General features: G+C 37.2%; 1 protein-coding gene across 2 annotated transcripts in view; it reads left to right on the top strand.

The window, feature by feature from the left end:
* The window catches only part of JAZF1 (JAZF zinc finger 1), a 197,674-nt gene that overhangs the window by 103,506 nt on the left and 66,263 nt on the right, over positions 1 to 27,905 (top strand). For both annotated transcript variants that reach the window (XM_062567825.1, XM_062567826.1), the window contains exon 2: positions 2,014 to 2,086. In XM_062567825.1, coding sequence (XP_062423809.1) covers positions 2,014 to 2,086 — 73 coding nt within the window. The remainder of the gene's footprint in view (positions 1 to 2,013; positions 2,087 to 27,905) is intronic.

Below are 27,905 nucleotides of genomic sequence, written 5' to 3'. Positions count from 1 at the left end.
ACTATTCTTTATAGATGGAGGTTAATCCCCTTTAAGAACTGGATTAGCAGAGACATAGGCACTTAACCACAGATGCCTTAACTTGGGTTGAAGCAGATAGTCCAAGCTGGATTAATGCTCTGCAGACTTTCTGAATCGAGGCAGTTTCATGGCAGGCCTTGCACCACAGCGATGTAAATCTAACAGACTTCATGGCCGTTGTATGCTTGGCCTGCTAAATGACTGCTAGTTTTGTGGAAGGAAAGACAAGTAAAAGATCTTTGTGTTGTGTGAGCTTAGCTTCCTCAGAGAAGTGAATTATAAAGATAACACAAAAGATAGCTGATGCTTTGCTATGTGGTTATCTTAACACAGAGCGAGGTGTGCTAGTAATTACTGCAGAATTTCCTCGGGCCCGGGAACGGCTGCGCCTTTTAAGGATCATAGGCTGTGGGCTGCGAGTTGTCCTGGTACTTTGGGTTGTCGGTTGTCTTGGCACTTGTACTTTTTATCACTGTTCTCTGAACTTCCTTAAAGGTATTTGTCTCTTTATAGGCATATTGGTAAGGCATGGTAACAAATCCTGGAGTCTGAGCTTCACAGGGGCAAGTGGAGGAAGGAAGATTAGCATCAGTCTGAGCTTTATGTGGAGTTGGGGGGAATTCTCTGCTCCCTGAGTATACACACAAGCTGTTTAGGGCAGTACTGAGACTACTGTACCTGCCTCGAGCTGAGTCCCCATTCACTTCAGCTTAAAATCTTCTTTAAAAGCAGCAGAGACAGATTCCATAATAATTGTCTGGTTTTTTTTCTTTTTTTTTTTGTTTGTTTGTTTGTTTTTTCCTTAAACCAACTGATGAGGTCAAACAAATATGGCTACCAGGATACTGAACTTTTCACCATTAACATTGGTTAAAGTTGTAGGAAGAAGCCAGAGCAATCTAAAGTATGTTCTGACTGTGGGGGTTTTGCTTATTGGTTTGCTCTTGTGTTGTTTTTAATTGTACCCCCTCACCCCTAACCCAAAGTAGATGATTTCTCAGAAATAAAAGATGGCTAGCCATAGTGCCATAGGGAACCATTTATTAAAAGGAGTCTTTTTATATTCTTCATAGTTAAAAAGCAAAAGTTGCACCCAGAGTTCTTTTAAAGTCATGCATAAAATATGTTGTTAATGACTGTATGGTAATATGCACATGCATGATACACATTTTCCATTGGGAGCTTTTAAAGACTGTTTCCAGTTAACTCCTAAAAGTGCATTTCTGTGATGTGGAGCAATACTGCATTTGGATACCCTAAGATAATCCTATTTTTTATATTAAAACCCTACTTTAAAATATGGGTATATTCCCCTGGTTTTGACTCCAGGAGTTTGAACTAAGACTACTTCTTTTGTTAGATAAAATCAAAACTTAACTGAGAAGGGATGATGAAAATAATGATTTCACTTGAATGAGAAAGTTGGTGCTAGAGGGAATTAGATGATGTTTGTTTCAGGGCTTTCAGTGAGCAATGCACTGCTGGGCAGGCATTTTTCTTCAAGTGTACTTTTGTATGACTTCTGATCAAGAGCTTCAGAAAATAAGCTCTAGAGAAGGGAGGAAGCAAAACTGAGATGCAGAAGAATAGTATCAAGTCCTAGCTGAAGAGATTTAATCAATCTTGAAATGTCTCAGAATGTGTTGTTTAAATTTAGAAATAGGTACATGAAAGAAGAAGAGAGCTTGATTAGCACTGTAAACCATGGAAATCTGTGAGAACTAGTATTTTTGAGAGAGATGGTCAAAGTTTGTGTGACAGTTGCAAATTATATCACTGTTGATATTTGAAATTCCTGTGTAAAGTAAAAGCAATACTGGGTTTATGAATGAATGAATAAATGATTGTGCTGTGTTAAGTATACTCTATAAGGATAAACTGGGCTGAGCTATATTATATTTCTTGTCTCGATTTCAGTTACTTTGCAGTATAGTCTCATATGTTTCAGTATAAATGTGAAAACCTCATATTTATGTATTTTATTTTTTGCAGATACAGACCCACGTGTACTAGAGAAACAAGAACTTCAACAGCCAACATATGTTGCTCTAAGTTACATTAATAGGTAAGTGTGCTTTTTTCAGGTGTAGCTGATCATGGTTTTTCAAAACCGGTGTATAAATGCACATACTGGAATGGTATGACAGTGTACTAATTCCACTTTATTTTGTTTTACATTGTATGACACTGTGATGATACCTGTTTTGGAAAGACAGTTGAATTAAAACCTAACTAAATTCTTTATCACTATTATGTAGGTCATATAATTATTGTTGTGCTGTTCAGGTCCCTTAGGGAACTGGCTTTGGCCTTTTATGTTGAAGCTCACTCTTCTGCAAAGTGGGATTATTTGTCTTTGTTGAGTTTTTTCTACTTTCTTGTACTTCACACAGCATAATAGGAGAGACTTATCTTTATGGAACAGTGCCCCTTCTTCAAGGTTTTCATCTTTGGTTGGTTAGGTTTTTTTGTTTGTTTTTTTTTGCCAAGCCATGTTTTAAGCCTAAATAAATATGATACTTGAAGTGTAATTCCTCATTTAAATTTTTTTTCATGTTGTAGGTAAATCAATGTGTTGCTATTCTAGGGTCAGTTTACCTTCCTTTACTTATTATTTTTTGATCAGACGTACTATGATTGAAAGTTATAGTGGTTGCTTTTTGGCAATGGATTTATGTGAAGACTATATGGGATTATTGGCTTTTATGTATGGAATACCAATATCCTTTTGTTATCTTTGCTCTCTACAAGATGAGACACAAACTCACAAGCCTGGAATATGAACACTAATTTAACTCAGGACGGACTGAATTAATTTGAACTTCCATGGGTCATACATTAAAAAAAAATAATAATAAATTTCTACTTCATAATAAAAATGAAAATAAAAAGACTTATAAAAACACAGAATCCCCTATTGGCTTTGTGTAATATCTGCTGTAGAAAAAGAGTGCCAGTGAGGAAGAAAATGATTTTGAAGTATGAAAGTAAGAACTGATGTTCACTTGGTTGAGTGACTAAATTTTCTCCACTCCCTGGGACTAAGTATGGTCGAGAATAGCTAGTATTGACATGATTTCCTATTTGGCAAGTAACTGTTGTTTTTCCTGGAGACAGTCTCACCCTTTAAAGCATATTTTGAAATTAACACAACCCTTCTTAACGCATCTTTCTGTTGATCTCATTTAAGGTGTAATTGTTTTTTTCTTTTTTTTGGGGGGGGGGGGAAGGAGAATGAGTATGAAGGCTTGGTATGTTATCATGTATGTTGGTATGTTTCCCTCTTCATTATATACATGGGCTTTTTCTGTTGTTTGTGATTATTTTGCTTGGTATGAAGGAGATAAAAGCTTTTTAAAAAGTGGGGAAAAGCTGATGAAGAAAGAGCTGCAGGATTTGATTGTTCAATTCAGAATTAGAAAACAAACTACTTTTAAAGTAGTTGAAAGTGATACCTTTTTAATTGAGTTCTATGTGACTAAAGTGGTTCTAGTTAGTCACTATGTATTTTGCCCAAACTTTCTTTCTCTTTTAATTTTGAGAAACAATTCTGTGGAATTGACTTGAGGAGTTATTAAAAAAAAAAAAAAAAAAAAAAATCTCAAAACCAAAAAAACCCCAACCCAGACAAACACAACCTTAATTAACTCTTGTTTTATTTTTACCAGTCTGCTACTATTCAATTACTGTTTTAATAGTTTGTTTTTTTTTTCTGAAGTGCTGATAACTTTCACTGAACCACCTGCTCTACACAGCTCAAGCTCTTGAGGGAGCAGCAATATTCATTACAGTATGAGACTTGCCTTTCTGTTTCCCACTACATATGCCAGAGCTTGAGTTCTGCTTTGTTGTCCTAGGCTATGAACTCAGATTTTGTAGCCTAATACATGTCATAAACATGTTGCATACTGTTAAATATCAAAGAGCAGATCCTGCTGCACTTTTTTTTAAACCCATGCTTTTATGGTTTCCAAGCAGAACAGAACTTAGCCTGATTCCTGCTGTGAGTTCCAGACCTTAAAATAGTCTTCCTCTGCAGGTTTGCATATTCAGTATGTTCTGTGTGGGCCACACGTTCTCATGGAGCCTGGGAAAATAGAGACTTCTGATTCTCAGCTATTGTCAAATTGTTTGATAAGATACTTAATATATGTTGTGGTAGGAAAAAAATAATACAATGATTAGATAGATATGCTTCATGTAGATAGATATGCTTCATGCTCTGCCCATTGCCCTTTTGCGTAGTGGCCATTAAAACTAAAACAAAACAACATAAGTCTGGGTTGTCTGGTTTGATAACTAAGAGGATAAAGTATCAGTAAAGCAGACCGTGGGGACAGAAGGATACAGGAATTTTTGTTTCCAATTTGAAACATACTCGTTTCCATTTCTCATCAACTCACAAATTTTCTCAGGTATATTAATATGGCAATATTGTATATGCCTGTAAGTTCTGAAACAGCCTTCAAATTATGGACATCTAAATCTATAAGGCTCAGTCTCTTTCTCTGCTGAAGATTTACTGCAATTACAGCCTTTAGTAACTATGTACAGATGGAGTTTCCATAGTGTGTGATCCTCATGCAGACAGATAACATTCCTTTTTAAACCAATGAATGAAATATAAATTATAGCTTGTAATGGTTTATGATCTCTACATCAGACACTTGTACCAGTTGCTGATAGAAGCACAGCAAATCCTTTTCTCAATTTGGTGTAGTCATAGTGCACTTACCAGTATTGATGATTGTTTCCTATTTACGTTGCTGTTTACTTTTTTAGAAGTCAGAATTGGAATCAGTAAGGTGCCCAACTGCCAAAGTAGATGCCGTTCATCTGCTTCCATCCTATAAATACAGGAGTAGTTTGTCTGTAAAGTGTTCCACAGTGCTGCTGTGTGGATGGGATTCTGTCTGTGATCTGTCAGGAGCAGTTGGCCCGAGTGCTCGTTTGTAACATACTCCAACACTTCTTAGAGATGTTTCCTTTGTATAGGGATCAAGACACCTGTTTCTTATTGCACTGAAATACAATGATTTCTGGCAGTAATTTATGTTGCTTATGGCTTGTGTTTATAGCTTTAGGTTAATCACCCTTGTTAATAATTTTGCTTGGTCTTTATTGGAACATCCTCACCTCCATAGTGCTGTTAGTGCTTTGAGACTTTCTGGGACTTTACTGGCAATGATTCTTAGGTTGGCAGTATTATTTCTTTAAAAACAAAACTCCTACCATTATTAGCACATGTGAAAAGACAACAGAGGCATACAAATATTTTTTCTGCCTAAAAAGGCAATGCTAATTATGAGAATTTTAAAAAAAGCTTTGATTTCAAAACTTAATTGTAAAGAATTTTCCCTTCATTTTAGTATAAAGGAGGTAATTTTTTTTTATCTTTGAGATTATACATATCAATAATAGAAAGAAGACATAAGTTATTGGAGTAAAGATCCTTGAACCTTGAAAACAGAAGTTGAGAGACATTAACTTGTTTTGTTGGAAGCCTATACTATAAACAGAATAACTGAATGTATGTTTAATATAGCTTTTAATAAGTGTGATTTCTTTTTTCTGTAAAATATATTTTTCTTAGATACAGAACTGCTTTGATTAAAAACTTTTGTTATGGGGGAAAAAAGAAAAGCAAATTAGATGCATCTACAACTGAAACTAAACTCTGAATTGTGTAGTGTTTCTATAGCAGATCACGTAATACTTGTGTTGGGGAAATTTAAGCAAAGATTAAAACAATCTTAAAATCAAGTTCAGAAGCTACCAAAATACTTTCACCTACATTCACCCTTGCTTTTTTTTAAATAGTAGTTTTCCATTGGTAATTGAGATCATAGATAATACAATAAGGTTTTTAATAAAATAAGGTGTCTGATCCATCTGTCTGATGGATGAGACAGTTATATGTCTTTGAAGTTTATTCCCATGCAAACTGGAGCACAAATAAGGCCTGTGATTAAAATGGAACATCATTCTTGGGTGAACAGATTGTCCTTTTTGTTTGTTTTGTTTAAATTCCTGTTAATGTGGAAGCACATCTCTTAAGTGACTCTTAATATTATTGCTCCTCTCTCCCCCTTTTTATTTTTAACTAGCAAGATTTTGCCTCACTGTTGCCATTACAACTACAAACTACAGTAGGCTCCAGACTTCTTCTGCCATTTCCCTTTCATCTTGAATGACCATTGACTTCTCAAAAACAAATTACCCACCTCAGCTTCCTTTTTAATACTATTGGAAGTAAAATTGATCATTTGTATGAACATATGCATTTGTGAAAAGAATTAATTGCATATAAAATTCTTACCACTCAAACTGTCCCTGTATTTAGCTCACTAATTTTGGTTGTGCCATTAATTGTCTCTCCAGAAGTAAAATTAATGGTCTAATGCCATAGGATTTAATGCTCATTTGAAAGTTATTTTCAAAAGTGATGTTTCAGTAGTGATATATTGAATGTATAGTATGTTACTAATGCAGTGACATGAAGAGTGTTTTGGATTTGAAGGCATTGGCCTTTCACCAATGTGGTTTCTTAGCAGAGCATCCAAGCCACATTGTACTTACTGGTCCTGCATTTCTCTGGCACTGGCCTTTACCTTTTCATGAACTTGCTGTGCTCAGTGCTGGGTAGAAATTTAAAGTCCTGCTTATTCCTCTCTAAACAAGAAGTTCACTTTTGTTGTCAGTCATTTGCATTCATATCCATTCTGTCATTGGGTATATCTTATGCAGTGCATTTAATGGATTTCCTCTGATAGCTGTTTCTGAGTGTGCATTTAGTTATAGCAGTAAACATGCCATTCAGTAAGTAGAGGGATTTATGTTAAAGCTACTTAGCAGCATCTTCAACTTTTTCAACACTGGATTTTTTCCTGTGCTCTTCTACAATAGATTTCTCTGGGGTAGGTAACTAGCAGTACTGTAGCCTCTCAGAGATAATACCCAATAATGGTGTTTGTCACCAAAAGCCTCTGTAGAGCCTTTTCTCAGTGGCAGCGCAAATCTCTCAACCATGCTATGCAGCTTCCCTTCCACCGCAAAACAGTATTACCAATCCAGTAGCAGTGTCGTCATTATACACATGTGGTACAGAGTGATACCTCATTATACCTCAGCACTCTGCCAGAATAGTTTCTTATTCATGTGATTTTGCTCAAAACTACTGTAACTATTTTGAATGACTAGCTAGTGATGACAAGGGGTAAATAAACTATATTTTATCTCATGTTTCAGATTCTTCTTAGAACGTAACTTCTTTGTTCTTCTGATACCAGCTAGTGATTTTTTTTCCTTCCCATTCTTCTCGTTCTTATACAAATACTGCCCTTCTTTCTGAATCAATATTTAAATTAAAGTTAAAAAACTTCCAGTTGCTGATCCACTTGTTCAGTTTTGATACATTTTTATAGTGCTTAGTACCACAGTTTTTGCCCTTTGTGTTAAAATTAACTTTTTTCCTGTAACATAATACTGCCTTGTTTGTATTAAGAAATGTGGCTCTGTTAAGGCACAGCGATTTCCTCAGACTGTTGATTCTCATTGCATTGAAAATGCGTGCTGATGCTTCCAGTAGCTGTTGGACTGAACACTTGTGATAGAATACAGAATCAAAGGCATCAAAGTAACATGTCAATTGACAGATAATATTTTTCTGTCTCAACGTATTTTTGATGTCTATGGTGACCAAGTTGGTCATGTGTTTTTATTCACATAGGCATATCTTTATGCTCTGTTATTTGACTTGTTCTGGAGATGGAACAAGACAAACTTCAGATGATAATTCAAACAAGATGTGCAGAAATGAATTTTATTTAGGGTAAGGGGAATGCCTTTTGGTTTGAAAGGATTTACGCATTTGGCTTTTTCTCTTTCTCTTTTTATCAGTTTCAAGCTAAGCGAATCTGAAGATTTATATAATGTAGAGCTCTTTTATTTCATGTCAGCAGTAAAGATCAAAAAGCAGATTGGCATTTTAAGGAAAAGCCCAAATGCCATGCCCTAAAATAAAAGTTGTAAGGTGAATCAAAATGTGTAGGCCACTGAAAGAATGTGTTTCAGTTGTTGAGTTGTTTTTTGTTATTAATTGAGAGGTGGCTAGCTTTCCTCTAGGCAATGCTCATATGGAAAACTCAGAGATGGGTGGGGGAGGGGGCAGAGTCCATCTCACGAATTCAGTTGCACAGAAAAATCTCCGACAAAAGAAAAATAGCCAGGTCAGCATCACTCCTTGGGAGTGTGTGTATACACACCTGTGTGTGTGTGTAGTTTACTTAAACACTACAGCCATCAGTATACAATCTACTCAAGATTTCCAGGTTTCTTGTCTCTATCAGTATTTTCTTCATCTTTTGTCGATGCAGCATGCCAGAACTGAAGGGAAAAATCATGTTGTGCTTTTGGCACAGGATTTGTCTCGGCAGGTTCCATTGGAGTTCCCAGCTTTCTGCATGTATTTCCCATTTACCCTTGCACAGGACGCTTCATTTTGAGGAAGGAGAGGAGAAATTCTTCGTTTTCCCTCCCAGTAAAAGTGAAAACACTTCTTTTCTTGATTCTTAAAATATGCATGTTTAAATTTGACTGTGAGCAAAGTAATAGCTCTTTCAGAAGGAATGTGTGTTTACTGTAGGAAGAACTTGTGTCCAGATATTTCATTGTCTAGTCTGTGGGGTATTAACTCTCTCAATACCATTTCTTCATATGTTAGCATAATGGGGCCCTTACTGCTCCACAGTGTAATACAAATAATGTCATAACTGCAATATAAATAGTGAACTTGAGTCATTTAATGTACTCATGAAGCTATTTTAAAAAGGCACTAAAGTGCCAGTTTCATATCCTCTGCAGAAAGACATATTTGTGGAAACTTTATTTTACTTAGATTTCAGAGTGAAGGATGATATAAGGTTTTACATTTCTGTTTTAGTGTGCTTTCAAGTATAGTCTAAGGTAAAATGGCTGAAAACTGCATCTGTTCTTCTGTCTTTATCAGCCATGGAAATGGCTGCTGAGTACAGCTCCCATCCTGATAGGCGAGATGTTTTGCTTTGTTCTGTTGCTTAAAACACTATCAACAGCAACAAAACAGACACAGACAAGGGGAAATTAAAGGCTACATAGACAACTTATTAAGAAAGCTCTTTTCTGTTCTGTATTTTGCTAAAAGCTGGTCCTGACAATCTTAGCTAAATATAATGACTTACAGATTTGGAAGTGTTCCCCTCCTGAAATGGTGAGACCATCCATATATAAAGTGATAAGTAACTGGTGTTTTGTACAATAGCTCTTCTTTTGTTTCTAATTTTATTGATTTATTTTAAAAATACCTATTTTAGATAACGCTACCTATTCAGGTTTTGTTGTGAAAAGTCATGTAGGGGATCAGTCTGCAGTAAGACTAAAAATGATATTTTCAAGTAAATTTAGTTGTTCAAAGTACAAATTGTTGCATTACATGTTTTCATATGTATTTCATATATTACCTTTAGATATGCTAGTATGTTGCACTAATGCACTTGTTTGTAATTTATTGAAGTGTAACAAACTATGTTCCTGAATAATTCCTGATGTGTCTATGGGCGCTTAGTGTTTCCTTCCCCTCTCCCTCCATTCTCTTTTTTGCATATAGCACTTCCTAGAGAGGACTCTTCATCTAGCATTCTCAGTCTTGTTAGTATTTAGTGTGGAAGGGGGACTCTCGGCATTAATGCCGTGTAACAAAATTCAGTTGTAACACAATATATGTCTTTGCATCTTCTCGTAGACATTCGGAAGTATGGCTACGGTTTGCAGGTTGTACGCAGAGGCTGCCCATGTCATGCTTTAGGGCAGCCTAGGCTAGAGGTTGCGTGCACATGAGAGAATATACTCGGTGTCAGAGAGGTTTGCTTGGCTCATGAGGAAAGGATATTGATGTCATCTTCCGCTACATAAGATCTGTTCCAAATGCTTAGTTTCAGCCTTAATTTTCATTAAGTATTTTTGGAGTTGGGAATGACCTCTCAATTTGACTTTGAGCCAGGAACAGAGTTTGCATATCCTGCAAGGATGCATTCATTACCCTGCTACTTCCTCTGCAATGCTCTCTCGTGTACCAAGAAATGGAGACCAGGTGTAGAGCTGGCTTTTTCGCTGATGTCAAAGAGAGAGTTTGCAGGCCTTCAGCTAACTGAGCTGCAAGACGGTTCTCTGAGATCTGTGGCTAGGAAAGCAGAGACTATAACAGGCACAAAGTACCTTTAATATATAGCTCCAGGAGACCTTTGTTGTGGACTAGAATCCCAGTGGACATGATGCTATGAAAATACAGAACAAGAGGTTAAAACTGAAGTCAACTGAAAGCAACTGATGGATGCAAATGTTAGAGTAAAAGACAAGGCAATGAGAAATATATTTTATGACAAGGAATTAGTGAAGCTTGACTGCCTTGATAGTATATTCACAATAAAGGAATGTTTAATGTGATCAAAACACACAGATAAGAAAGGCTTCTATATGATTGAATTTTAATTGACTTTATTTGGAGCTGTTCTCATGAATGTGAAGGTGCTATTGGTGCTAAGAGGAAGAAACTCTGACACACCATCTGCAAAAGCACTTTTTTTGGTCTAGTTATTTTTGGTAAGATAGTATGCCATTACCTGAGCAAGAAAGAATCTTACCCCAGAGTTGAGACACGTGTGAAATCATGGAACTTCCTTTTTTCATGAATGCAAAACCAGAGGACTGATTGTTCTGATTTGCCTTTGTTGAATTTTTTTAAAGCCTCTTATCCACCCCAGCACACTTCAGGGCTCTAGAAGTGGACAATCTGCATGGCAAAGTAGAAATAGGCTCCTAGAGCTGAAATCTATACAGAGCAGTATTTAAGTACTACAGTTGTAATTTTCAAATGGAGGTACTCATTTGTACTCATGTATATACATGGGCTGCTTGGGACATACAAGTATAACTGTCAAAAGCATTTGTGAATACAGGTGGACGGTTATGGACTCCTGAGTTCTAAAAGTCTAATTCTAAAATCTAATTCAGTGCATTTTAACAATAGTTGTTTTGCATGTCGGAATTATACATTGTCCAAGTGCCCTATGTGTGACTTGGGTAGCCTGATCAGTTAGACAGACAGCTTGGTTCAGCAAGCAAACACTATTGAAAGGAGACTTTAATTAACTTGGTCAGCTGTAGTACAGTTTACTAGGCTGATTTAATAGTAGTTCTAAAATCCTGGTTTCCCTGAGACAATTATTAGATTACTTGTTCTAATTTCCCAGAGAATTGAGAAAACTTTTCTTTGCTGTTGTTGAGTTTTTGTTTGTTTCTGTAAATCAGGCATATCTTTTTTCTAAAAGTGGCACATACAGGCAGAGACAGCAGTAATTTTTAGATGGAATTACAGTTTGATGTAGACACTGCGGATTTATCTTTGATTTGCAGAGTTACCGTTATGGGTTTGCCTTGCACTGCGGTTTAATATTTAATAATACCTAGTCATTTCATTTCTAGTTAGAGGACCTTGTGCAATTATGCTAAAGACACAGTAATAGGAGAGGAGTTAGAAGTAAATTAGGGTACACTCTACAGCTGTGGAATTGCCATCTATATCACCATGGAGAGGTATTTTGGCAAGACTAGCCTCATCATCCCAAGTTTGCATGACAGCTCATGTCAGCCTCTCGCTCTCTCTTGCAAAAGGTGACCTCTCTTTTTCAATGTAGCGTTATATTTCTATGGTAGCTGCTGCTGCTACAGACAATAGTAAAGGTTTAAGTGATTTTTCCTCTGACTTTCTTTTAATGGTCTTAGACTGAGATTCAGCTTGTGTTTTGAGGGTTTTGCTTTTTTGTTGTTCTTCTGACTTCCTGTTCGTATAGTATTTTTCTGGCCTTTCTTAATGTCAGATGTGTTAATCTGTAGTTCTAATGAAACTGTCATAATACGAACTGCAGGCTGTTTTATATGTAATGGGGAAGCTCAAGGGTCCCTAAAGCTTTGTAGCCAGCTCTTGCTACTGTTGTCTTCTCTGTTCTTCCTCAGGCCTCCAACCTCTTCTGGCTTCTGCTACTGTTTCTTATTTTCCTCTTTGCTGCTTGCTGGGCAGCACTAGTGGGGTATTGGCCTGGAGGAGAGCAGAACCTAAGTTTTGCTTATAATATTCTTTCCTTACAAGTTGATGAAGGGGCATTCTGGATGGAGGTGCAGAAGAGACAGGTTATTCCACAGCTGTGTAACGCTTCTTTGACTTCAGGAATGTTGGGGGTTGACCTTGTATCCTGAATCTATAATCTGTACAACAACTCTGGGGCTGGGACTTTTTTGGTTTTATACCTTGATAGCATAGCTATCAAGACTGTTCCTGTTAACATTCAGTTCACCTGTATCTCCTGTGGTAGTATTGCATTCCCTGACAATTTGTGGTTGTACGTTCCCCTGCTGCTGCATACAATGCAAATGCAATGTAAAGTAATTTCAACAAAAATAAAGTTAACAAGCAATTTCCTTCCCTGCACTAACTTACAAGGTGAAGCACTTTGAAGAAAGGATGGTTTAAAAAAAAAAAAAAAAAAAACTCACATCAAGAAAGCAAGTCTTTGCATTTATTTGTCACCTTCTTTTCTACAGTTTCTTATTTCATTTGCTCACAGTGCCATTTCTAAGAGGTCATTATTTACCAAAAGTTGTTAAGCAGTTTCAGCTAGGTCAACCGGGCCACGCTTTTTGCAAGAAGTAGCTTTCTGCAAGAGTTTCTGTCCCATATATAGGTGATAATCAGGATTTATGTTGACTATGACTGCAGAACTTGCATACAAGAGCCTGATTTGATTTGATGCTGGAACTTTGAGCTCATGGTTTAAATGTGATCTCTGGGATCTGACCAGCTGAGAAATGCTATCTCTTAGCTATGCTGAGATTCTTGAAATGCCCTGAATTTGCACCTAGTGGCATCTAGCAACTCCTCCATAAAAAGAAAAACTAGGAGTGTTACCATTTTAAATAATGAGAAAACATCTTTTGCTAAATATAATTCTGATCATATGCTAAGAATATCATTAAAATGACACTTTGTGTGGGATTTCAAGTTCATGAATGGGAATAGTTAGGTTTCCTGCTCCCTAGTTAGTTTTGATCGGAAAATGTATCCCGTTTTTATAATTTTCATTATCAAAATTTCTCTTTCACAGTTTCTATTCATTATACACCCAGACATTGACTATTATTTTATTGTTCACTTTTTAATGTAGGTAGCTGGAAAAGTGTCTGTAGAAACCTGTGTTGTAATATAAAATAAATGTATTATTCAGTGCACTATTAGAAGAAACATACAATTAATTTTTTTTAACTAATTTTTTAGAATTCTGTGTATAGCATAATCTCATTTACTGTTACTGGTAGCTAAGGTCCTACACACACACAATCCATTGTTTGCATCATATGTTTTAAGGGCTGGTGATACACTGCTATGTCTTTGTGGAAGGCTGCGGTTTGAACTTTGTCCATCTGGTTTACTTAGAATAAGATAGCTGAGGTTTAGAGCACAGTTAAGTTTGAAATTATACATAGGACCAATGCTGGAAACCAACATACTTTCTTCTCAGTAAATACTGATTTCCCCCTAGACTTAAAGGCAAGTCCAGTAACCATTCCAGTCCATGCAGTGGTACATTGACTTCAGGTGTATCGGCCTCTAAATCTGTTGCAGGAAACTTCTGGTTACAGTTTCTGATTGACTTCCTTTACAAATCACATCTGTGTAAATGAGGACTGACTTTAATAGTTGCGGCAGAGTTTTACTGTATGAGAGGTCAGAGTTGACTATTTTGTGTCTTGTATCGTTTCTTTATGACTTGAACAATTAGTATTATGGAGCTTATTTTTTCTTTAATAATATTTTTATGCAGGGATTAAACCATCCCCAAAACTGAATATGGCAGAGATTTAGTTTTGATTTCAGACTACGAATTTTACAAGATTTTGCTTGTGTGATATGTAATATAAGAGAACAACCTACATCCTTTCCCAAATGTGTAATAAGACTTTTTTATTTATAGGAAAAGATCTCATATGTTCCAAGAGCTAGTCAGTTAAGTGCATTTTGGCATTGTATCCATGTGATCCATAAAAGATGTTCAGAGTTTCCTCATTATTATTTTTCCTTCCCAGTTCTTACCTCAGTGATGTTTAATATGCAGGCAGAAAGTACAGCTAAACTAAAGTGGGCCAAAGATTAGTAGATGAATTGGTTAGTTCACATCTCAAACAAATAGAAATTGTGCTGGGGTTTTTGTGCATGTGTTGTGATGAAAAGACTTACAGTTTTTTAGTAAATGATTGTAGTGTTTAGAAAAAAAGTTAAAGCATAGAGGTATTTCATCTGCATTTATTGAAAATAGTTTCTTGGCAAAAAATTTAATAAAATAGAAATCCATTAACTGTGAACAATTTTTGATTTTGTAACAGCAGTAATTGTCTACATATTGCTTGTCAATACTTGTTCTCACATATGGTATAAAACTAAAACATTGCTATTTGAAAAGTTCTTCATTTTTGCTGATGTCCTTATTTTATTTGAGGCATCGTTTATTGGGGCAACATGTAGGGCACAGTGAAACTTTCACAATGAAACCTGAAACTGGATGAAACAAACCTGAAGGTTGGATCAAATTCACAAGAACATTTGCTGAGGTTTGTAAGTCTGGGATGAATTTGCAGTCAATCTGGGTTCGCTTACTGTGTTGAGAGAACCACAAGAAATGTAGTGGTTTCACATGGTTTCAGCCTTAAGTTATTTCACACCACTTGTGACTTCAGTAAGAACTGGACATTGCTTGTTCAAACCCCCAATGAAAGTGGGCTAAGGTCCATGTAAAGTTATTTAAAAAGTCAGATGTAAATGGTTTAAGAGTGCCATCAGGTAGGAAGAGGGAGGCAGACTTGTCATTCCTGATAGTGCACAGCTAAAAGGCAGGCTTTCCCATCACATTTGAGAAACTCCTACTTGGTTAGTACTGGGCTGCAGCACAAGGTGGCAGGATTGGACCTTATGTGTAAGGAGGGTTTTTGTTGGACGATGAAGGAGGACGGAGAAGCTGATGTGGAAAAGTGAAGAACTTCTCCCAGATACAAATATGGAAATTCTGTGCACGATTTCATGTCATTGAGGGAAATGAAGGAGAAATTTCAATTGAAAAATATGAGTAATTGGGAAAAAAAAGAACTATATGGGTTGAATTATGGATGAATTAAGCTTATATAAAGAAAGGAGAATGCAAGGGAGATGCACAGAGTCCAGGAAGAGTGCTTCAGTGAGTGGGGGCCAATAAATAGCTCATTCTGGCAGTTAAAGCAGGGCGGCATTGTGCTTCTCATCAAAGGGTTTATTTCTGGATCATGATTAGGGGCTGCATAAGGACAGCTTTCTATTTTGGATTGTCTCTAGTAAATACAATCTTGTCACTAGCGTCTTGTAAAACAAAATTGTTTCCTTACTACCAGTGCTTAGAAGGTATTTGCTAATGTTGATGCTTGCTGCTGTCCTTTGTGTGCACTGTGTCACAGGATCAGGCAACGTGAACCCATGCTTGACTGGCTAGACCGCGGCATTACTGCTTGGAGGTAACACCACTAACAAACGCTGTCCACCCTTCTCCCTCAGCAAGGTGGAGGTCAACTTAGGTGCCACTTGCCATTGCTGAACTTTATAGTTGTACGTGGAAATGTATTTGACAAAAGAAAATCCCTTAATAAATATGAAATGATCTTTCCCACAAAATATATAGGGAGCATGATTTCTCAGAGCCCAGACATATTTGATGCCAGTTGGAGCTCTGGAACCTGCTGGCTATTTTTGGCTAAGCTCAACAGTAGGGTAGAGGTCTCAAGGTTAATAAGTAAGATCAAATATGTTACTGGCCGGGCAAGAAAGACCCTAAATCAGTGCTTTCTGCAGTCAGGGAAAGGACTCAGCTCTTAAATGTTGTTCAGCAGTGCAACTCTGTGCTAGCTTTGGGGTCAGCAGTTGCAAGAAAGCATGTTTCCATTATTTTTGCTGATCATATGTAATTTGTTTTCTGTTCATATCACTAGAGCAAAAACTCTCTATGGCATTCTGTTTGGCACTCTAATCTTTCTCTCAGTAATATGTAGAGCTACTTATTAGCCCTAAAGCAATTCTCTAAACATCTGTGAGAAATGCAAAATTCAGATCAATGGGAAATGTAATGAATTCTTTAAGATAGAAAGAGTTCTAGGGAGACCGTCATCATCCCAGATTATCCAAGAACCTCCCAAATCAAACCGTTCTGTTCAGCTTATTTGACTGCTGTATTTCTGAAGAGCACAGTGCTGCAGACAAATGCACACAAAGTCCGTGGAGCTGAAATTGGGATTGGGAATCCCACGGTAGCCTTGTTAGAGAACAGTATCTAAAAGAAGGAATTCCAGCATTTGTGAACAGAGGGTCTTCAAAGGGGTCTATGTGCTTATTTCATTTCTAGCCAAAAAAAAAAAAAAAAAAAAAAAATACTAACTTTCAAAACTGGTCCAGAGTATCAGAAATATGGTCCCAGTTTACAGGTGATAGATGCTGAAGCTTAAGACTATATTTATAGAAAGCAGGCATATTTAGAAGGCCACAGGAGTGCAACAGTTCACTTTTTTTTTCTCTCTTTTTCCCCAAATAACTTTAAAGCCTGATACATGATTTCAGTCAGGTACAACAAGAGAAGGATTCTTCAGGTTGACGGTGTTCCTGCAAGCCTTGTGGAAATGGGTGACTAAATAGAAGAATGTGTCTAACTGTACAAAAACTGCAATATGCGTTTTTTTAAAAATCATCAGAGAATGCATATTTAATACATACCCTAAACCTCAGAAAAGCTTCAATTAATTTTTATGTTTTTGAGATTCCAGAGTTGGGCTGTTTTAAGATATAATCCCAGTTACAAGATATGTGTCCCGTTAGTTTGGTTTACCATCTGAACTCCATGTTCTTTTTTGGAGTAATATGGGTGGTTGTTTCCTAGTGGTAGATGCATGAAAGTAATGCTATAAATCCTTTGTTAATCCGTGAGTTCAGGGTAAAGCAAAATCATATGAGAAAGAACCTCTACATAATGTACATTCATTTAATGACTAAAATGACTAAAAGATTATTTTGGGTAACTTTGGGCAGCTAATATATCACAAAGTTTTATATCATGTTTCAACTGCATCATTTGTTGCGAGGCAAGCCCTGGTACGTTTTTGGATACACTTTATTTCTTCAATTTTCTGGATGCTTGCCATTGCTAAGAGCTGACTGTCTATAAAGTTTAAGGACAATGTGTATATCCTCTCTGGCATCCATGTCTGGTCTGTGACTGGGATGAAAAGGCTCCTGTCCATCATGAGTTCTCATGGCTATTGGGGAAATCCGGCCCTAAATCTTACACTCCTGGTTTCAGGATTTCTTTCTCTTAGGGCAGCCATCAAAACAGTAGGAACAGAGCTGATGTCTCAGAATCGATATGGGGAGTTGATATATGATTTAACTGTCATGTAGATTAAGAGGAGATGGTAGGATATTAAAGACTCCAGGGAGGATGAATATAGGATCCTCCTAGAGAAGGAAAGAGAATGGAAGGAGAAAAGAGTGAGGTCTGAGGGAGGCCATACTCCTCCTTTACCCTTGTTCATGCATTATAACTTTGAGACTGAGAATATGTATTATAAACCCTACTAGGTAAGCTGCAGAGGAAGGTATGTGGTTTGCATGAAATATCTTCTGTTGTACCTTTGTTTTTTTGAGAGCCCTCTTTAAATCACTGCTACTGAAGATTACTGACAGTATCTAAGTTAAGTGCACATTTTCAAATCTTTATTTTTCTCGTGGAGATGAAATGGAAAATGTTTTATATGCAAATCAAGTGAAGACACAAATTCTGTTCCTCATCCTATCAATTAGTGCTCTGAGATATGAAGGAAGTCATTTTCCTGCTCTTGCGTCACTTCCTCATCTGTCTGAAGCTATTGCTGAATGTTGACAGATCTCTCCATAGCTATTGAGGAGCAGGATTTTACATCAGACAGGTGGTGGTGTCAGCTGCATTTCTCCAGTTGGTGTCTGTTTCTGCAGCATATTGAGAATTACAGTTAGTAAGCTAATCAAATACAAGTATGTTAAAGTAACATCTGCCTCACTGAAATTAAATTAAATTCCGTAATACATAACATAAAGATTAATTTTTCAAGACTGGACAAGATGGGCAATTTGATGTTGATTAAATACAGAAGTCTCCACAAACTTGCATGGAGACTGATGTGGTTTATAAAGGTTTGGTGAGCTTTTCTTCCCTCAACTGTTCATTTTCTTACACATCTCTCCTGCTTTTGTGCTCCAGGTTAAGCTGATGCAAAATTGCCAAGGTACCTCATCAAAGGTTGCTTCTTAGTAACAGCCTACAGAGAAACAGGAAGTACTGGCCACTGTGTGAAAATGCATATACTGGTGTATTGGGACTTTTTTTTAATTATAGAATGTTTAGGAGACTTGAAGTTGTTTGAATAAGGCTAGATAATCAAATTCCTAGGTGTTGCCTTTATTTAAAGTATTGTTTAGATGATACATTCATCACTATTTAAAGATTCAGCTCGTAATTTAGAACATTGTCATTTGAGTAAAATTGGTTGTATTTGACATTCGTGGAATAAAGGGCTTAGATTTGTTGGCTTCCTGCACATGCCATTTGTCATAAAAAGGGCATTTATGAACTTGGATGTATGCTGTATATAAAATATGACTAAAGTTAGGCCTTGGAAAGCTCAAAAATTATACTCTAAGAAAACACCAAAATCAGTTTATAATTTCTTCTGATCTTTTCATTGATTTTTCCCCCCCATGTTATTTGATTACAAAGCCCATACCTCAAAATATCATTGTCCATACTTAATGTATATCTTTAATTCTGTGGAATTTGTGGGTTTAAAATCGTATTGACAGAGAATATTTTATGCCAGATGGTCTCAGCTTTGTGTAATTTACCTTTTAATGTATGCCTTGCCAGCTGGGACAACTTTGCTTGGGTGCAATTTGCATAGCCATTAGATATTTGTTACGCGCCTGGAAAGAAAAGTGTGAGCGAATTCTGGCTTGTGCTCATACTTTGCTAATGCCACACACTACAGCTAAAGTAGCAACAAAGAAGAATTGCACTTTTCATTTGTTCTCAGTAGTTATGAGTTTCTGCCTTATAAAGATTAGATATTTTTCAGTGAGCTCTTCAGTACTGATGAAGCAGGCAGTGCTTTAATTGTAAAATTGTTTCACCTTATTAAAATACTGCAGCCCTAGTTGAACAAATTAAGTTATAAAAAGCTGAATACATGAACCAGGCATTTCCAGACTTCGAATAAATTTTGAGACAAAATAAACTAAAATGTTATGGGAATTCACTTTTTAATGCTTGTTTTTATTCTAGTTCTATTTCTGTTATAGTAACTTTGAAAGATTAGACATTACTGGTTTTAAAATAGTGCCACACTATTCTTGTAAATGTCCCAGTAACAACAATAATTAATATCCCCACATTTGCATTTAAAGCCACTCTATTTCCCTAGTCATCTATTACTTGGATGTAAAAATTCATTTCTAGCCAAAACTTGGCACAAAATGTCTGAATTCCATACTTTTAACCAGATGTAAAAATAAAAGTGAAAGAATTCAACTTTTTTCCCTATTAAAGGGTTCGATAGTGTATGAGTTGGATTTTGTCCTTGTTTTGATAAATTGTTTTCAATTTTGAGACTTCGAAATAGGTCTGGTCAGAGAAAAAGAAAAAAAATAAAAGTAGGTGGGACTTAGCTCAAGATGTTAAAACAACGTGGAAGAGGATTCTGCCTTACAGTATGCAGAACCCCTCATTTCTTGACGATTTGAGAGCACTCACTTTGTACAGTTGAGTACCAGGGGCAAACAGTCACCCGCTCAGGGGGCCTTGGTCACCTTCTCTGTTTGGCCTCTGTTGAATAAGCCACAAAAGAGAAGACAGATTTGGTCTCAAGCTGAGTAGGGTACTAATCACACCTGTCTTGAAGTACTTTAAAGTAGCTAATTCACCGAAGGATATTTTCAGACATACAGTTGCTTTAGAGTAATGGGTGTTCTTGTCTTCTTTGAGAAAGCTTCTAAGATATTTTTTTCACATATATGTCATTCTTATGAAAATCCTGGTTTAACAAACTAAAACTTTTCACTGAACTTTCTTGAGGAAGCTTTCAGGTCCAGGGTGAAATTTCTGGATATCGAGAGAGAGATCCACCAAATGACTGAATTCAGATCATACTCCATGAGATGTGAGGTTTTATTCTCTATTGCTTTTGCTTCCCAAGGACTACTTGGGAAGATGTTAGAAATTTTGAGAATCTACGCAAAAGGACAAAAACATTTCCTACTCAGGGTTAGTGGCCTGATAAAGTCTACCAATATGCTAGTGTGACAGGGTGCTTCCAACCCCACCCCGCCCCAACCTGACCTCTCCGTAAACAGCAGGTAGGCAGGGGCTAATTGAGCATGCGCCAACTAAAATCTGTCTTGTATGCAAATATGACTGTGAGTCAGTCATCTTACCCTGTAAATTTTTTTTCTTCTGGATTGGTGAAAATCTGTTGAATTACTGGTTCTGTATCATCTCTGTTTAGTTGCATTAAAAAAAAAAAAAAAAAAGCCCGAATCCAGCTCCTGCAAATATCCCAATTGCTTCTGCCATCAGTGGAATGTGCAGTGGAGGCACAATTTTCTCCAGAAACACTAGTTTGCACAAGGTGTAAGTGTGAAAGTCTTACATAACTCAACTATACATTTTTATCTTCATTTAATGTGTGTTGCCAGTACCACCTGAGGCGGTCAGGACAAACAATTTTGTGCACAGCCAGACCACGTTTGAAGCCTGCTATCAATCACTCTTTCTTACCGGCATTGATTTTGGATCATTTTGGCTTTGTTCCAAATTGAGTTGAGGTTTCAGGTCTGTCTTTGAAAGTGGTATTTTTGAAAACTGTGATCATGTGGACATACTACCCATTGCATCTGTGGTAGGAGGAGCAGAGAGAAGAAGAGTGTCAACGTGCAGCACTGGACAGGCCTTCCTTCCCTGCCCCCAGTGTGCAGGTGCTCTACCCTTCAACTCCTGCTACTTGCTTTGATTGAGTGAAGGAGAGTGTAGGTCTACTGAGGCTGCATTATATTGGCACAGAGTTAGCCAGAGTAAAATATTCATTAGTTTAAGTGGATGAGGGATTAGGCTGACCGAGAGAGAAGGGAGAGAGGAAAAGGAAAAAACACACCACTTCCACTAAATACCTAAATATTGGCATACTGGAGTAGACATTTAAAATTTATCACAGAAGTGAGAGTAGTTTGCAGGGCGGTGCCCTGTCAGAATGACAAAAGAAGAGGCATGCCGTGTAACTCGAAACTCAGGATTCTGTCCCATTTCTGTCTCTAGTGGTTAGAATTCTTCACTCTCGCTAGATTACAAGTCCATGGGGACTTTTAAAACTACTTATTCAGATTTTACTGTTTTGGATGTACAAGAGTTGGTTGCATTAAGCTGTAGCTTGGAAAAAAAATGAAACCATTTTTATAGGATTTTTAAAATAACTTTATTAAGGGATAGCATAAAAGATCACAGTTTCTCTGTTTTTACAGCTCTGCCTTGAAAAGATAATAAAGCTACTACACAGGACATGTAACACACAGAGACATTAATCACCAGCCTAATACAGCTCCAAATACTCTGAAGCCTACTTTATATTGGCGTGAATGAAAATGTCACATAATGAAACAGCAAAGTACAGTGCAAGGAAAAAACCGTACAGTAGCGTCTCACTAGATAACATTTTACATGTAGCAGCTTGGGCTAACTTTTTTTCCCACCATATGGGGATCTCAAAGTACTTCTTAACATCAAAGAGGAGCTCTGTTTTGATAGAGTAATTGATAGAGCCAGTCCTTAGCAGGGAGCTGGGGCTCATGACTTACCAAAGACTATACTGGAAGTTTTGAAGTTATTCTTCAAGGACTATGTGTTAGTCACAAGTCTGTACTTCCAATACTTTACTTTCAATAACTTGGCTATAAGATATAATCCAGTGTTGCATATCTAAATAAATGTTACTATTGGAAAGTTTTGCTTATTATGTGAACTTCACAGTAGATGCTGTATACTTCTGAATTGTGTGTGATACTCTGTGACAAGGAGTATAGAAAGGTGTACTTTTCCTTATAGATGGGCTCTAGCAAGCTTTGGGCACTGCTGCTGCTTGTTTTTTTTTTTTTTTTTTTTTTTTTTTTTTTTTTTTTTTCCCCATCATGTCTCTTGTGCATTTGCACAATTCAAGACAGGATTGTATCCCTGTCACTCCGAAGCTCCAGTATCAACTGTGCATCTTCAGAGTTGAGTAGGTTATTTCTCTGTTTATTCTAAAGTATTCTGATACCTGAGTCTCTTTAGATAAAATTACTGATTGATGGAACTAAGGAAAATGCTAAAACAACCTCTTTTCCCTTCCAAGGCAGGAGGGATGTCTGTTCTCTTTTTGACTTGCAGAATAATTTAAGTTGGAAGGTATCCCAGGAGGTTTTGTAGTCCAATCCTCTGCTCAAAGTAGGGTTAACCTCAAAGTTAGATGAGGTTGCTCAGGACCTTGTCTCTTTGGGCTGCCTTTTTCAGAGCTTAGCTGCCCTCATTATGAATCTTTTTCTTTATATACAATTGAAATTCCCTGTGCTACAATTTCTCTCTTTTGCTCTGCACATACCTCTGAGTAGAGCCTTGTTCAGCCTTTTAGGCACAAGCAAAGCTAGGCCCTTTGGCCTCATCCCACTTCTCGTGTTCCAACTCATCAACCATCTTAGTTATCCTCTCCGGGACGTGCTTGAATTTATCACTTTTTACCTTTTTAGGGGTTGGAAAAGTGGACATATCCTACCTGCTCCATCCTCATGAATGCTATGTGGAGAGAAATAATCACTTCTTACAACCTGCTGGCTATGATCTTAATGCAGCCCAGGTCACAGTTAGCTTTCCAGGCTGCTGTGATGCTGTGCTGGCTTGTTCTCTAGTCCTTGACCATGAGAATCCCCAGGTGCTTTTCTGCAGAGCTGCTACTCATCCAGTTGGTCCATAGCCTTTTACTTAGCCCAGAGTTAATCTGTCCCAGATGCAAGACTTTGCCATCCTTTCTTAATGCATTCGTGTGTTCAGGATATCTGCTGAGCTAAGTGGAAGAAGCGGTCTCTCTTAGAAGAAAGCGCGGGCTTTAATGTAAGACAAGATTAGGATTGTTTGATAGTTTTTGATATTGTTTTATTAAAAGTACCCTGGTCATGGTGCAGAGGGACTGTGGCTTTTCTCAAATCTCATGGGAAACTATATGCAGCAGAATATTGCAAAAGGAAAGCCAGGACTTTATAAGGAATCAGTGTTCTGAGAGCTGGAGAGAGTTGCTACGGGGCTGTGATTAGCTCCCTTTTTCTGTTTGAAAGGAGGAGAATATTGTCTCTTATAGAGAAGTAAGATGCTTCTGTTGTGTTGTCAAATTTTTGCGGGGATGTAGTATTTTCTGGAACCTTTCTCACTGCTGTGATCTCTAGTAGCACTGCTATATTTCTGCAGAATAAAAAATGGAAGCTGGTGTAGTGATAGATAACTGGCTGTCTCTTGTATGTGGCTGGCTGCTAAACACTAGAAGCCAGACTGTTAGTCACCAGATTTTCAGTTGTCAAAATCCAGGAGTTTTGTGTGAGGAATTTTACTTTCGTGCCTAGTAGAGTTTACAGTAAAGAGTAGCTTAGATAAATGAGACATAGGCTTACTAGGTATCTAAATTATAGTTACAACCACTAAATATTTAATGAATATATCACTAATAGTTTAAAAACGTGAAGGATTAAGGGTCATATGTTCCCCTAGGCAGTGAACTTGACGCAGCTTTTTGCTGTAAGACTTTCTTGTATGTAGCCATGCCATCTCTCAATAAAAGCCTGGTTCTATACAGCAGATCTGCAGGGAAGGGTGTGCAGTCTAAAGCAACATGGGAGGAGTCAGGTCAAAGGCAAACTTAAATATGCATTGCACAAAACTGTGTGTTGTGGGAGTGAACAAGCAGTAAAGCAGCAAAGGACTGCCTGCCTTTGGTCCTAGCTCTTCTGGTTTCCCATTCTGCAGCTGAGTAATCCCCCTCCCATCTCTGCTTCTACTGTAAGGATACAGATGTGAGAGCCAGTGGAGCTAGGCTAATAGGGTCGAAATCTAAATGAAGAAACCATCCTGCAGAGTCTGCACTGTAGATTTCATTGCCTGAGATGCATTATGTGGAATACAAACCATGTTGGCTGTATGCAGTATACTGTATATAAAAAATAAGTCAAGCAGTGAGATGAACAGCATGGTATTTTCTGGACAGAGCAGCACTTCTACATGCCAAACGTGGTTACAATAATCTCATATTTAAGGAGAACAAATTGAAACCTGATTCAAACCTAGCCTGACAGTAGAACTATTTTAATTGATGCAGCTAGTTTTCTGGACAAATTCTGCTCTTAATTATGTGTTGATGTGAAAGGCATTTTCATTATTGCTTATGAATGTGTATATGCATAAGTGATAAAAGAGCAGTGTAGTACCTTTAGTCTGATCTTTGCTAATCTTCTGGATGCATATATTTTCAGTGACGGTGTTAAAGATGCTTGTCTTTAATATTTCTTTTATATTGAATGGTTTTGTAGTCCCTCATCTAATATTTTTGGGTCAGCTACACTGACGTATAATTACCGTAACTGGTTAGTTTCCAAAGAACAAAGAGAAATTCTGTTTTTGTGTCAGAAGGCAAAATAATATGAATCTTCTAGTTGGTATTCAGCTTGGTCTCTTTATAGCGTAATGTTACGCTTGCTCACATCTAAACACCTAGTAGTTCAGTGAAGGAGACAATTAGACAACCATTAAAGAGCAAGTCAAGAACATTTTCTTTATAGGGAAACAGTGAATACTTAAAAAGGATGATCACTAAAGGTTAAGTGCAGCCTGAAAGAAATCAGGCCATGTAGAACTTGTGAAACACTTGATTTCAATATTTGCTATACTAATTTGACATGCTATTGGCATAAAGATCAGGTTGTTCCACTGAACTCACTTATGAAGTAAGAAATAGAACAGTGCTTAAATATATTCCTTCAAAGCTTTTTAAATTTTTCTCAAAGTTTTTGGAGTTACTTCATTCCACTTACAGCTGGGATTGCAATCTCCTTGCTTCATTTCAGAGAACCATCATGTCTGAACGAAATATTCCTCTCTGCTGTGGGACTCTGTCAGAGGATATGTTACTGGAAGAATGTTATGCAACTTCATGTAGACATTTGAATTTATTCCATCTTCTTGATTTATAAACTGACTCAGTCCTCACAAGTTCTTCATATATAGTAAGATAGACTAGTTTCTCAGCATTTGGAATCATTTAACTGGGCAAGGAACTTAACCTACAAAGTAGGGTGCATGACTATACTGTATTTCAATTTTTCTTCGTGGGTATGGATGTCAGTTGTCAGTCCATTATGGTCTTTAGTCCTTTAATTCATACTTTAAATTAAAGTATGTTGTTACTGTAAGTGTTTTGTATGCTCAAGATTAAAAAAATAAAGACAGAGAATTCAAAATTACTCTAACTTGGGCACAATTCTTAAGCCACAGCTGAATTATTTTGTATCCATTTTCTACCTTCTTTCCTTGTGTGTTTCATAGATCTCCTATATATCCTGTAAGCTTTTATTTTTCTCTCTTTTGTGTATGGTAAGAAAAGAGGTCCTATTTTACTGTATTATCATTCACTCTGAAATCAGTCCAAAGTATTCATCGATCTTTCACTGTCTTCAAGAAGATGGGAGCTTCACACGCTTCAGAGCAGCAACACATTTGGGGAATCGGTGGAACAAAGCATGGAAAAATTGAGACACATTTCCTCTTTTCGTTTTTCTTCTCTTTATGGTGCACATTCCTTTTGCAAGAGCTGAGGATATGGGAGCGCCACTTGTCAGAGTTGCGTAGGAGTATCTTCCGCGAACGTAAGGCATCATCATAGTTTAAACAGCCATATCATTGGTAAGAAGACTGTAGGAGTTTGCAGCTCAGGGTGCGCTCTCCAAAAATCTCTTGGTCCATGCAACTGAGAAAAGCCTAGGTACATTCTGTGCCTGAACTGTGCTTTTAGAAGTAAACTGTATTACAAAACAAATATGTATTAGCTTCTTAAATGACAGCTAAATGACAGAGCTTTGCTTGATGCTGCCTCTTGCAGAGCCTGATGCTTCTGCTCCTTTGTTTTTATCAACTGCAGCCAGCCAGAAGGTAGCTGGAATGGAATGACTAGCACGAAAATCAGAACAGACTTTTCCAATTTTAAATCTCTAGTGCAACATCTGTGTGTGTGTGTAAACTTCTTGGATGATGTTCTGGTGTAAGAGTCCTTGAAAAGGTCTGAGGGAGCAGGAAGACTGAATTGTGCTGAACAGTTTTGAATTTGTTCTCTCTCTATGCTATTGCTTAGCCATATTTGTGCATGTGTAATATTTTAATGGATGCACTGCAAGATATGGTGGGCTATGCAGATTTGGTGCAGGATGGTTCTGGAGGCTAAGCTGTAGTTATCTACAAAATACCGATGTGCACAAGCAGAAGCATCTTGCAGGATCATAATCCTATTAGATAAACTCTGTGAGTGAAAAGGTTGCCTCTTTTTTTTTAATGCTTCTGGTGCTTCTCTGCGTTCTTTTTATCTGCCTCAGTAAATTGCTAGGGGTAGATATCCTGGAGTCTAAATCCTGTTTTCACCTGTAGGATTTCAGTTCTGATTAAGGTTTACAATCTGGTGAGGCATATTGGGGAGTTTTGTGTTGCTTTCATCTAATTTACACTCTTCTGTGGAGAGTAGCTCAATTCTGAGAACTCTCTGAAGCAGACTACTGTGTGCGTATTATATATATGTATATTTATAATTATTTAATTTACATGCATATATATTTTTACATATGTGTGTAGAAAATGAATTCCCAAGTCTTTATTAAAAACAAATGATGAGCACCATACCGAAAAGGAAAGGAAAAGAATAGAAACTCTCCTCCTGTGGGTCAAACTCTGTTCCTGCCCGCTTCTGATGCGAGGTAGATGCCGAACCCTCGCAGCCGGGGTGACCTGTGGGGTCCATTAGCAGGGGCTGTCAATAAAATGCATCACAATTACCTACGTCTTGTTGATCTCCCACGGACTGGAACTGCAGCGGGTAATTGTCTAGTAGTGGGAGTTTTGCCATGCCTAGCTTTATCATTTTGTCAGTTTGCTAATAAAAGGTCACAGAAGGTGCAAAGAATCGGAGATTTACATATGGCAGATAAGAAAGCATTCTGGGAAGTCTGCTGCTGAGCCAGGCCTGTGCGTTTGTTGCAGTTGACACCCATGCTGTGATTCCATAATTGACAAGAAATGCTATTACTAAGCGGATCTGCTGAGATAATTAGGATTCAGGGTTGCATTTTTAATCTGACTTGAGTCGGATAATTTATCACAGCAGTAGCAAGCTGTCAGGGTCACACAATAAATACTGATTATGGTTGAATAAAGATTAAGTGCAGCCTGCAAAAAATTAGGCCAAGTAGTACTTAAGAAACATTTTATTTCAATATTTACATGCTAATTTGGTATAATATTGGCAAAAAGATCATGTCTCTAAAGTGAGCTTATTTATGAAAGAAAATAATACTGTGCAGGAGTGTCTGTACTCAGTATCTGTTTAAGTCTTAAATTTCATTCCTAATTGATTGCAAAGAAATATTAATTTTGAAAAGC

The sequence above is a fragment of the Rhea pennata genome, chromosome 2 (genome assembly GCF_028389875.1).
Source record: "Rhea pennata isolate bPtePen1 chromosome 2, bPtePen1.pri, whole genome shotgun sequence".
Classification (NCBI taxonomy): Eukaryota; Metazoa; Chordata; class Aves; order Rheiformes; family Rheidae; genus Rhea; species Rhea pennata.
Note: the sequence above shows the minus strand (reverse complement) of the source record. Positions and strands in the feature narration are given on the sequence as shown.